This window comes from Aquarana catesbeiana, linkage group LG08, assembly GCF_042186555.1.
Source record: "Aquarana catesbeiana isolate 2022-GZ linkage group LG08, ASM4218655v1, whole genome shotgun sequence".
Classification (NCBI taxonomy): Eukaryota; Metazoa; Chordata; class Amphibia; order Anura; family Ranidae; genus Aquarana; species Aquarana catesbeiana.
The window spans coordinates 305412307-305425819 of record NC_133331.1 but is presented as its reverse complement, the minus strand read 5'-3'; the positions used below and the strand labels follow the sequence as shown (position 1 = coordinate 305425819).

Here is a 13513-nt window from a genome sequence, read left to right as displayed (position 1 = left end):
TAATAGAGATATACACGATATTGTCAAAAGTATTAGGACACCTGCCTTTACACGCACATGAACTTTAATGGCATCCCAGTCTTAGACCCCCATACACACTATTTGATTTTCTTCAGATTTACCAAAACCATGTAGTGCATGGGCCTGCCTGATTGCATACAAATTGTCAAACTCTTAAGGTTTGACCTCCATATTATATGGTTTTGGTCAATCTGAAGACAAAAGTCTGCAGAAAATCTAATAGTGTCTATGGGGCCTTAGTCTGTGGGGGTTCAATATTGAGTTGGCCCGCCCATTGCAGCTATAACAGCTTTAACTCTTCTGGGAAGATCATCCACAAGGTTTAGGAGTGTGTCTAGGGGAATGTTTGACCATTCTTCCAGCAGAGCATTTGTGAGGTCAGGCATTGATGTTGGACGAGAAGGCCTCGCTCGCACTCTCCGCTCTAATTCATCCAAAAGGTGTTCTATTGGGTTGAGGATAGGACTCTGTGCAGGCCAGTCAAGTTCCTCCACCCCAAACTCGCTCATCCATGTCTTTATGGACCTTGCTTTTGAAGAGGAAACAGGTAATATAACCACCCAGGTGTACTCTTTAGGTAATGCAGGAAGAACTTTTCAGTGACCCGTCAGATCTGAGAGAGACTCAATGATTACACAATGGAGAGTTTGTTGAGTGTTGATCAGAGTGTCTCTGGTTTATTGAACACAAAATGCAGAGTATTTATGTAGATGTAGAAGGAAATAGGTAGGGGCTAGGAGGGACTTCCCGTATGTTATCAGAATAAGATACAAATCATCTCTAGCAAACATCTGTTTCCATTCTGATCATGCATATTCTCAATAACATATTTTACAGTTAGGACAGGAAACCTATTCTTAGGCTCTGTCTTAAACCACAAACCACAAGATAAAGTCTCCTGTAAGTGAGAAACAGATGTTTGCCTACAGATAAGGACATATGTCTTCACAGAAACAGGAACCTTGTTCCGGGAGATGGCTTAACCACAAATAACTGACAAAATCTTACTTCTATGTAAACCAAACATGAGTCTTGCTAAAACTCATATATACATATTTAGAAAAACATAGGGATTTTTTGTATGCCTCTTCATATTATTATAGCTAATATTTTTCCTAATATCACCATTAATATTATCAGAATAACCCATTATAGGAACAGACATATTTATTATTTAAGCAGGGTGGGAATAAAAAACAAACCCTATTTATTTCAGTAATGCATATTAATTCACATATATTTTATTTATTTATATTTTTTATTATAAGTTTTCATTTGTCAAGTATCCACTCAAGACTAAAATATGCAAAAAAGTAAGAATGCACCAAAAAGAAGCTGTCAATTTATTTAAAAAAAATATAGGCTGCAGTTCTAAAAACTTCCACAAGGTGGTGATCTCACTTATTGTTCGGGGAACGCTGAGCAGCGAGAGGATACCAAACAAAGAACAGAATGGAAGCGCTACAGACAGGAAGTTCCGGGTCAGAGGTCAGTCTGGAGAAGGAGGAGAGGAAACGTTAGAGCTGGCAGAGGTAATAAGATATTATTTTCTATTTATACCCAGTAACCCCCCGTCATGTCCGTCCTCCTTCTCCATAGTGACAGACATCTGTTTATAGTACGTCTACAACCTAAATATAGAACCATTTATCCAACTGTCGATCCAGAGCCTCTGGTTTATAGACCGGATACATCCTAAATATAGAACCATTTATCCAACTGTCCACCCAGAGCCTCTGGTTTATAGACCAGATACATCCTAAATATAGAACCATTTATCCAACTGTCCACCCAGAGCCTCTGGTTTATAGACCGGATACATCCTAATTATATCTCCTGATTTGTGTGAGGTGTCAAGAGGTCACTGTCTATTTCTCCATGGAGGAGTGGGAGTTTTTAGAAGGACACAAAGATCTCTACAAGGACGTCATGATGGACAATCAGCCGCCCCTCACATCACCGGGTAAGAGGAGACTTTATTGTAAAGGAGAGAGCAGTACGGAGGGTCCACCTAGATCCCCCATCATCTGATAAACACATAGAAACAATGTATTCAGTCAGTGTGTGTGTTTCCTACAGATGGATCCAGTAATGGGAACCCACCAGAGAGATGTCCCCGTCCTCTGTATTCCCGGGATTTCACACAAGAAGATCAAACCATCCCCCAGCTTGATCAGGTAAGTGGGACTGAGCATGTAGACCTAAAAATATATGCGGTATGGGGTAACATTCCTATATGTCATCTCTTGCTTCTTTTTACAAATGTATTCTTTCATCTTTGGGGTTTAGGGTAAAAAACTAAAAGGCATTCAAGTTGAGGTTAAAGAGGAAGATGAAGAGACATTGGTGAGTGGAGATCAGCAGTCTATGGAGGAGGGTTGTCCTCTGTATTCCCAGAATTCTACATGGGAAGGTCCCCACTATACAGAGAATGATCAGGTACTGTAGATGGGACTGGGCGAAAAACTCAAAAATAATTCTATAAGAGGACATTCTTCTATGTCATCTCTTATTATTGGCAGCAGTGTTTCCAGATGTGATATTTTATCATCTCTGGATTTTAGAATGAAGAACTGAAAGACATCAAAGTTGAGCATAAAGAGGAAGAAGAAGAGAGGTTGGTGAGTGGAGATCAGCAGTCTATGGAGGAGGGGGAGATGATTATGGGAAGTAAACCGGAGGAATTCTCTCTACATTTGGACACAAGTAAGTCATAAACACTAAATTAAGAAAGTTCACTGTAACGAAAGGTCCCACACTCCGCTTGAGTGCTTTCGCCATATACCGCTTCCTCCAGTCTGGACCTTCAGATATCAGATATTACAGCCCATATATTGTAACTAAGAACCAGACGAGACTAGCTCAGTTACACAGCTTGAGCGTGAACTGTTTATTGAAAACACACATCTCCATTCCTCAATATAACGTCATGTTCCCAACAAATGAGGAGGAGATACTGTACACCATATGAAAGGTCCATCTCCATTCCTCAATATAATGTCATGTTCCCAACAAATGAGGAGGAGATACTGTACACCATATGAAAGATCCATCTCCATTCCTCAATATAACGTCATGTTCCCAACAAATGAGGAGGAGATACTGTACATCATATGAAAGGTCCATCTCCATTCCTCAATATAATGTCATGTTCCCAACAAATGAGGTGGAGATACTGTACACCATATGAAAGGTCCATCTCTATTCCTCAATATAATGTCATGTTCCCAACAAATGAGGAGGAGATACTGTACACCATATGAAAGGTCCATCTCCATTCCTCAATATAATGTCATGTTCCCAACAAATGAGGAGGAGATACTGTACACCATATGAAAGGTCCATCTCCATTCCTCAATATAATGTCATGTTCCCAACAAATGAGGAGGAGATACTGTACACCATATGAAAGGTCCATCTCCATTCCTCAATATAATGTCATGTTCCCAACAAATGAGGAGGAGTTACTGTATACCACCTAAAGGCCTTATCTACAATTGGGGGGGAGGAAACACGCTGACGAATTAAATAAATATATATCCCAATAAGTGATAAGCAAGCAGCTAATAAAAAACAGTCATGTACACTGTGCAAAAAATATAAAACAAAATGTTGCAGCGTTAAAAGTTCATGAGTAGTAAACAAACAATAATACAATGTGCAAGTGACATCCAAAGAAATGAAAGCTAATAATGTTCATATATTGGTGCAAAAAAAAGAAATAAAGCGTAATCCAGCAATCACCAACGTGCTCCAAAAAGGGAGGACTCTGTCACGGAGTCAAAAACGTTCAGCTAAGTAAATGGACATCAATCAGCTGTCACAGATCCTTCCAGGAGCAGAGGCTATTCAAATGATTCCATCAGAAGCAATGGATGTAGGGCTATTGATGTATCTCATAAATGAAGGAGAGCATTCCCATAGTGTAATAACGTAACCACTCGTTTATTGCACACATATAGGATAAAAGGTACTCACATTTGGAAAATTAAAAGCATTCATGCATGCAATGAATCATGCATGGAGATCGATCAATAGGTGTACACAACAGAGGAAGCGTGGCAACGACAAGTACATAGGCTCCGTCCTACATGTTTCGTCACAACTGACGTCCTCGGGGGCATGTACGTGTTAAATATGGCATGGTGGCAGAGGCATGAACATGCCCCTGAATAGCGCTTGCACCTGGACGGATTTGTGACAGCGGATTGATGACCATTTACTTGGCTGAGCATTTTTGACTCGGTGATAGAGTCCTCCTTTTCTGGTAAGAGTCCATCTTACACTGGGTTTTGGAGTACGTTGTTGATTGCTGGATTACGCACCATTTCTTTTTTTCCACCAATATATGAACATTATTCGCTTTCATTTCTTCTTTGGATTTCACTTGCACATTGTATTATTATTTTGTTTACTACTCATGGACTTTTAGCGCTGCAAGATTTTGTTTTATATTTTTATCTACAATTTCTTATCTTTACCCAACTGATGTATCAGAGACAATGTAGGACTTGAGGGCTGCATGTGACCCTGTTGTACTTATTGTGAGGCTCTCAAACATGGGCTGCCGTAGTTGGAGTTTTCATTACCTAGATGATTACTCCGGCAACCGAACTGCCATTTGTTCGTTAAATGGTTTAATTTAGTTTTTTTCACATATTCTTTTCACCCTTGTAGTATTTTGTCTCTCTTCTGACCATCTTGCCCAGTGTATACATATGACTTCTGAATACAAGATGTATGAGAACAGATATGACTTATATTAAATATTGCTTTCCAGCAGATGGACGGTGTTTCTGGAATATAAATACATCGGAGGGACATTTTATTATATCTCCAGATTGTAAGGCAGAAGATACTGACATTCCACAATATTCTCAGAAAGTGAACACTTACTGGTTGACAAGATCCACAGATCCTTCTAATCCTAAGGAACCTTCTGAGAAATCCCATACTATGACTTCAGATGTTCATCTAAGATCAATGGGTCCTTCTAATCCTGGGGAACCTTCTGATAAATCTCATACTATGACTTCAGATGTCCATCTAAGATCAATGGATCCTTCTAATCCTGAGGAACCTTCTGATAAATCCCATACTATGACTTCAGATGTCCATCTAAGATCAATGGGTCCTTCTAATCCTGGGGAACCTTCTGATAAATCCCATACTATGACTTCAGCTGTCCATCTAAGATCAATGGGTCCTTCTAATCCTGGGGAACCTTCTGATAAATCCCATACTATGACTTCAGCTGTCCATCTAAGATCAATGGGTCCTTCTAATCCTGAGGAACCTTCTGATAAATCCCATACTATGACTTCAGATGTCCATCTAAGATCAATGGATCCTTCTAATCCTGAGGAACCTTCTGATAAATCCCATACTATGACTTCAGATGTCCATCCAAGTTCTCACAGTGCTAACAGACCAACAGATCCATCTAATCCCCAGAAATCTTCTTTAAGCCATAAGAAGGTTCACACAGGAGAGTGTTCATTGTCATGTACAGAGTGTGGGAAGTCTTTCACTGAAAACAAAAACCTTCGTATGCACCAGAGAATTCACACGGGTGAACGTCCTTTCTCTTGTTCGGAGTGCGGTAAAGGTTTCCTTAAAAAAGAAAACCTTCTTAGACACCAGAGAATTCACACTGGTGAGCGTCCCTATCCATGTTCAGAGTGCGGGAAATGTTTTGCTCAGAAACAACAACTTATTGTACACCAGAGAATTCACACAGGCGAGCGTCCGTTTTCATGTGCAGAGTGCAAGAAAAGTTTCATTCGGAAAGCATCCCTGGTTTCCCATCAAAGAATTCACACCGGTGAGCGTCCTTTCTCTTGTTCAGAGTGCGGGAAAGGTTTCCTTAAAAAAGAAAACCTTATTATACACCACAGAACCCACACAGGTGAGCGCCCTTTCTCTTGTTCAGAGTGCGGGAAAAGTTTCTTTAAAAAAGAAGCACTTGTTGAACATCAGAAAATTCACACAGGTGTGCGCCCTTATTCATGTTCGGAGTGCGGGCAATCCTTCATTCATAAAAGAGTCCTTGTTGTACACCAGAAAATTCACACGGGTGAGCGTCCTTATTCATGTTCAGAGTGCGGGAAATGTTTCGGTGTGAAAGGAAACCTTGTTAAACACCAGAGACTTCACACAGGTCCGGATCTTTCCCTCAGGAAGGAGCAATTGTTGAACATCGGAGAAGTCACACAGGTGAACGCCCTTATGCATGTCCAGAGTGCGGGAAATCTTTCTCTTATACAGGAGGCCTTGTTAAACACCGGAGAATTCACACTGGTGAGCGTCCCTATTTATGTTCAGAGTGCGGGAAATGTTTCAGTGTGAAAGGAAACCTTGTGCAACACCAGAGAATTCACACGGATGAGCGTCCTTCTTCATGTTCAGAGTGCAGAAAACTTTTCAATCATAAAGGAAACCTTCTGAAACACCAGAGAAGACACTGCAAAAATTGTAAAGTGCATAATAATAATAAAGTGAATAAAATACGGTGGGTGAAATGTCTCAATAATCAATAAAAATGAAATATCAGAATATTAGGTGCTCTATATCCATGCAGTGGGGGTTCAGGTTCATAAAGTGAACTAGTGAAGGGCTCAATCCTGGCCGTAAAACTGCATAAAGTGACTCAGTGTTAAAATAAATAAACAGATTGGCCAAAGTTCATAAAAGTCCTCATAGAAAGTCTCCAGGTAACATCAGGCTCTCAGAACTCTCACCTTATTGAATATTAAAACAGGCATCATTATTGGTTATTATCTGTTTGTAGATCTGTATACAGCGTCACAATTTTGCCCAAAAAGTTCTCATCCATTCATCACGGCTTTGATCCTTTCCTCTCCACTCTCAATGCAACACACTTGCCTGTTATAGTATGTTCCACCAAAGCACAAAGGCCCGGTGGAAAAGAGGGAGAAAAGAAAGCTACGTTCTCCGATAAATGTAGATGAAAAGCCGGGGATGTAGTTTCCGATTAGTCCACTGTAGGGCGCTGTGCCGCTTCTGTCAAAAGAGCCGTGGGAAGACACGGGCGAGTTTCCTCATAGAAGTCAATGGAAAGAAAGCTAATTTGTTCCACATTGACTTCTATTGCATGCAATACCGCATGTGGCCAGAGGTGCACTCAGAAAAGCTCAGAAACACTCAGGAACGGAGTATTTCCGAGTGTTTCCGAGCATTTCTGAACGGCTCCAAGTTTTACCGGTGTCCCCGCACCTCTGGCCAAATGCGGTACTGCACACCGCAGAGGCTTGAATCCTGCTCTTTTTGCGAGACAACACTCACAAACCGAGTCAGGATTTAAAAAAAATAATTGCTTGTATTGTGAAACGCTCGTTAACTGCATTACTCGCAATCCGAGGTTCCACTGTATACACTATATTGTCAAAAGTATTGGGACACCTGCCTTTACACACACATGAACTTTAACGACATCCCATTCTAATGCCCCCCACACACGGTCGGATTTTCCGACGGAAAATGTGTGATAGGACCTTGTTGTCGGAAATTCCGACCGTGTGTGGGCTCCATCACACATTTTCCATCGGATTTTCCGACACACAAAGTTTGAGAGCTTGCTATAAAATTTTCCGACAACAAATTCCGATCGTGTGTACACAAATCCGACGGACAAAGTGCCACGCATGCTCAGAATAAATAAAGAGATGAAAGCTATTGGCCACTGCCCCGTTTATAGTCCCGACGTACGTGTTTACGTCACCGCGTTTACGTCACCGCGTTTAGAACGGTCGGATTTTCCGACAACTTTGTGTGACCGTGTGTATGCAAGACAAGTTTGAGCCAACATCCGTCGGAAAAAATCCTAGGATTTTGTTGTCGGAATGTCCGAACAAAGTCCGACCGTGTGTACGGGGCATTAGTCTGTAGGGTTCAATATTGGGTTGGCCCACCCTTTTCAGCTATAACAGCTTCAACTCTTCTGGGAAGGCCGTCCACGAGGTTTAGGAGTGTGTCTATGGGAATGTTTGACCATTCTTCCAGAAGCGCATTTGTGAGGTCAGGCACTGATGTTGGAAGAGAAGGCCTGGCTCCTCTCTAATTCATCCTAAAGGTGTCCTATCGGTTTGAGTCAAGTTCCTCCACCCAAACTCACTCATCCATGTCTTTATGGACCTTGCTTTGTGCACTGGTGGGCAGTCATGTTGGAACAGGAAGGGGCCATCCCCAAACTGTTCCCACAAAGTTGGGAGCATGAAATTGTCCAAAATGTCTTGTTATGCTGACGCCTTAGGAGGTTCCCTTTCTTGGAACTAAGGGGCCAGGCTCAAGTTCCATAAAGACATGGATGAGAGAGTTTGGGGTGGACAAACTTGACTGGCCTGCAGAGTCCTGACCTCAACCCGATAGAACAGCTTTGGGATGAATTAAAGTTGAGGCCTTCTGAACCCAACATCAGTACCTGACCTCACAAATGCGCTTCTGGAAGAATGGTCAAACATTCCCATAGACACACTCCTAAACCTTGTGGACATCCTTCCCAGAAGAGTTGAAGCTGTTATAGCTGCATAGGGTGGACCAACTCAATATTGAACCCTACAGACTAAGACTGGGATGCCATTAAAGTTCATGTGCGTGTAAAAGTTGGGGGTAGGGTGTTCCAGAGGATGGGGGAAGTCCTAGAGAAGAACACGGGAGGAGTTGACAAGGAAGTTAGAGAGAAAGAGGTCTTAGGAGGAGCAAAGTAGATGTTTAGGGTGATATTTGTGAGTTGTAAATGACTTTGTAAATTTATAATATTAAAGTGGAACTAAACTCATCCATTTAATGGTTGCAAAAACAGTTACATTCCCGGGAGGTGTCAGGAGTGCTAACTGTCACATTGGTTGTTCTCTCAACCATATGTCAAACCATCAAATGTCTGGTGTCCTAACTGATCACATAGGCAGCACCATGGTGGTAGTTGAAGATCAAAGGCCAAGATGGCGGCTTCCTTGACTGAAAACGATAGGAGGGTTTAGTTCCGCTTCAATTATGTTTAAAAATGTGTGAATTGTTGGGATAAGTTGGGTGAATCTTGGGTGAAATCATTGATAAATAGACCCCTAAAGCTTCATTTTTTGTATGTTATTCATTTCTCATGAGTTTTTAAAATAAACAAGAAAGCTCCACATTTTACAATATTTTTTTCTCATTCCAATTTTTTTTTTTTAGAAATGATCATAATTCTTAGATGATCGGAATGTGATCAGTTCATAGAGATTCACCCATGGGTGTTTTATTAATGAAATGGAGAGTCCAGAAGTTCCAGTTCTGCACAGGTGTCAGCGGAAGTATACATGGAGCCACTGCAAATGCCATATACAGTGCCTTGAAAAAGTATTCATACCCCTTGAAATTTTCCACATTTTGTCATTTTACAACCAAAAACGTGAATGGATTTTATGTGATAGACCAACACAAAGAGGCACATAATTGTGCAATTGGAAGGAATTCCTATATAATATTCCCGTTGCTGACATCTTGGCTATCCTGCTCGTGATCACATTCATAGGCTCCTTAATTTTATAGTCATTATCCCTGGTTATAAACCAAAAAGAAGGAAAAGCAGACTTTGATTACCAACCCCTTTTACAAGAAAAAAAAAAAAAGAAACCAATAAAATATATAATAATAATAATCCGAATAAAAATGTAAAAGAAAACATATTTATACTTTATTCATGAAAAAAAAATGAAAACCATATACATTGTAACAATCTTGGCCAAGAATAAATTGTATACACTGTAGATATGTGCGATTCGGTTTGTTCAGATTCGTTTTTCGGGCGAAAATGTATTTTTCGTGGATTCGGAAGTGTCTACATTTCCAAGTGGACATAGAAACATAGAAACAAATGGCAATGTTTAATTTGAATAACTGGGGTTGTTAAGGAGCAGGCGGCCGCCACATCCTTAACAACCATTAGCTGTCAGCGGGTTTCCCCACTGTCAGCAGAATGTGAGCAAAACACCAGTGGGGGCTGGGGGGGGGGGTTCCAGGCCCATCAGATTTGGTATGGATTTTGAGAAGAACCCCAACACCAAAATGTGTGAAAAAAATTGCGTGGGGTTCTCCCCACTGTCAGCAAAATGTGAGAAAAACACCAGTGGAGGGTTCCAGGCCCTTCAGGTTTGGTATGGATTTTGAGAAGAACCCCAACACCAAAATGTGTGGAAAGAAATGTCTTGTGATCCTCCCCAAACTCCATACCAGACCATTTGCTCTAGTATGTATTTTAAGGGAAAACCCAAACCCCCATTTTTAAAAAAAATGACATGAGGTCCCCCCCAAAATCCATACCAGGCCCTTTATCCCAGCATGCAGACCAAAAAAAGGGGGGGCGAGCAAGTGCCCCCCCTCCTGAACCATACTAGGCCACGTGCCCTCAAAGCGGGGAGGTGTTTTGAGGAAGGGGGCTTCCCCCCCAAAGCGCCTTGTCCCCAAGTTGATGAGAACAAGGGCCTCTTCCCGACAACCCTGCCCCAGTGGTTGTGGGGGTGACTTATCGGAATCTGTAAGCCCCCTCTCCTTGTGAATGAGTATGAACAAAAAATGTGCAAAGTGAAAAAAAATGTCCCTCCAACGTCAATCACGATGAACACCGACCTGTACCAAAAAAAAAAAAAAGGCCACCTGCCAAACACAACCGGTCCTGTGTCCCGTCACTCGCCGAATGCCAGGTAAACATGGGTGTTCCCGGGTGGGGTAATCCCGCCGTCGGCAGATGAGTTATGGTTGTTAAGGACGCAGCGGTCGCCCGCTCATAAACAACCATGACTTTTCACAATGAATTCGGGTCCATCTGAAGTTCTATCAGGTGGGTTGGAAGACTTTTCTAATCCACTCAGTATAACGAATATACGAAATGAATCCCAAAGAAATAAAATAAATCCTGAAGAAATGAAACAAATCCCGAAGAAATGAAACAAATCCTAAAAAACGAACCAGACCGACACAACAAAAACAAAATTATCAACCTAACAAATACATTCCGAAATTAAACAAAGCAAAGTTTCCCGCGCGCACATGTCTAATACACAGGTACCTCTACTGCCATGTTAGTGTATATTGGAAATTATATCACAAGTATTAATAAAGGTCTGGTGAGGAGTCCTCTTGTAGTGCGACATCCATATAAAATATCCAATTGGGAAAACTAGTAAGTGGTTCTCTAGGAGGTGGACAACATCAGCCCGTCACACGGCACAAAAGGATTGCCTGAATTAAAGTAAATTCACATGGGCAATGCAATGGCTCCGTCCTTCCAAAAACAGATGAAAAGTGACCAGGCTGCCTGGATATACCAGAGATATACACTATATTATCAAAAGTATTGGGACGCCTGCCTTTACACGGACATGAACTTTAATGGCATCCCAGTCTTAGACCCCCATACACACTATTCGATTTTCTGCAGATTTACCAAGACCTTGTAGAGAAAGGGCCTGCCTGATTGCATACAGATTGAAACTCCTAAGGTTTGACCTCCATATTATATGGTTTTGGTAAATCTGAAGACAAAAGTCTGCAGAAAATCTAATGCCGCGTACACACGAGCGGACTTCCTGGCAGACTTGGTCCGACGGTCTTCCTGCCGGACTACCGCCGGACTTTCTGAACGGACGGGCTTGCCTACACACGACCGGACTTTCCGGCAGGCTAGGTCCGCCCCTCTTTCCGACGGACTTTCGCCGGAGTTACGGCGGACTTTCAGAATGAACGGACTTGCCCACACACGGACAAGTCCGTTCATTTTGAACGTGACTCGGGTATGACGGGACTAGAAAAGGAAGTGAATCTCGCCGCTTTTATCGGCGAGATTGACACCTTGCGAGCCCCGTCGTGGGGCATCCCAGGCCCTTAGGTCTGGCATGGATTTTAAGGGGAACCCCCCACGCCGAAAAAACGGCGTGGGGTCCCCCCAAAATCCACACCAGACCTATATCCGAGCACGTAGCCCGGCCGGTCAGGAAAGGGGGTGGGGACGAGTGAGCGCCCCCCCCCTCCTTAACCATACCAGGCCACATGCCCTCAACATAGGGGGTGGGTGCTTTGGGGGAGGGGGGCACCCTGCGGGGCCTCCCCACCCAAAAGCACCTTGACCCCATGTTGATTCACATAGGGTGGGGGGCCGGGATCTGGGGGCCCTCTTATTATAGGGGGCTACCGGATTCCGATAAGCCCCCCCGCACGCAGACCCCGACAACCAACGGCCAGGGTTGTCGGGAAGAGGCCCTTGTCCTCATCAACATGGGGACAAGGTGCTTTGGGGTGGAGGGGCCCCGCAGGGCGCCCCCTCCCCTAAAGCACCCACCCCCCATGTTGAGGGCATGCGGCCTGGTACGGTTCAGGAGGGGGGGCGCTCGCTCGTCCCCACCCCCTTTCCTGACCGGCCGGGCTGCGTGCTCGAATCGGGGTCTGGTATGGATTTTGGGGGGGACCCCACGCCGTTTTTTCTGCGTAAGGGTTCCCCTTAAAATCCATACCAGACCTAAGGGCTTGGTATGCCCCGCGCTCGCCGCAATAGGAAAATTTGGTTTTTCTATTGCAGCGAGCGCGAGATGCAATACCCTGTCCGTCGGACCAGCATACAGACGAACGGACTTTCCGTCAGGAACGGAGTCCGGCGGACTAAGATTTGAAACATGTTTCAAATCTAGGTACGGCGGACTTTTGGGAAAAAAAGTCTGCTGGAGCCTACACACGATCGGATTGTTTGGCGGACTCTGATCCGCTGGACCAAGTATGCCCTAAAGTCCTCTCGTGTGTACGCGGCATAATAGTTTCCATGGGGCCTTAGTCTGTGGGGGTTCAATATTGAGTTGGCCCGCCCATTGCAGCTATAACAGCTTCAACTTATCTGGGAAGGCTGTCCACAAGGTTTAGGAGTGTGCCTATTGGAATGTGTGACCGTTCTTCCAAAAGAGCATTTGTGAGGTCAGACACTGATGTTGGACGAGAAGGCCTCGGTCGCAGTCTCCGCTCTAATTCATTCAAAAGTTGTTCTATCGGGTTGAGGTCAGGACTCTGTGTAGGCCAGTCAAGTTCCTACACCCCAAACTCGCTCATCCATGTCTATATGGACCTTGCTTTGGAGGGGGGATTATGGTGTGGAGTTGTTTTTCAGTGGTTGGACTTGGCCCCTTAGTTCCAATGAAGGAAGGCCTCAGCATACCAAGACATTTTGGACAATTTCATGCTCCCAACTTTGTGGGAACAGTTTGGGGATGGCCCCTTCCTGTTCCAACATGACTGCACACCAGTGCATAAAGCAAGGTCCATAAAGACATGGATGAGAAAGTTTGGGCAGGAGGAACTTGACTGGACTGCACAGAGTCCTGACCTCATCCCGATAGAACTCCTTTGGGATGAATTAGAGCGGAGACTGTGAGCCAGGTCTTCTCGTCCAACATCAGTCCCTGACCTCACAAATGCTCTTCTGGAAGAATGGTCAAACATTCCCATAGACACA

At 43.5% G+C, this 13513-nt stretch overlaps 1 protein-coding gene across 3 annotated transcripts; it reads left to right on the top strand.

Annotated features, from left to right (window-relative positions):
* The first annotated feature begins 1406 nt into the window (after positions 1–1406).
* Positions 1407–6531, top strand: LOC141105094 (uncharacterized). Of its 3 annotated transcripts, none has more exons than XM_073594945.1 (5): positions 1407–1553; positions 2101–2198; positions 2311–2460; positions 2586–2727; positions 4802–6531. In XM_073594945.1, exons 3-5 carry the CDS (start codon positions 2389–2391, stop codon positions 6367–6369), a joined length of 1782 nt encoding a protein of 593 aa, XP_073451046.1. In that variant the 5' UTR covers positions 1407–1553; positions 2101–2198; positions 2311–2388; the 3' UTR covers positions 6370–6531. The 3 variants fall into 3 exon arrangements, with proteins under 3 accessions (XP_073451046.1, XP_073451044.1, XP_073451043.1); XM_073594943.1 differs by having other exon boundaries at positions 1479–1984; positions 2311–2367; XM_073594942.1 differs by having other exon boundaries at positions 1479–1984.
* Positions 6532–13513: the final 6982 nt, after the last annotated feature.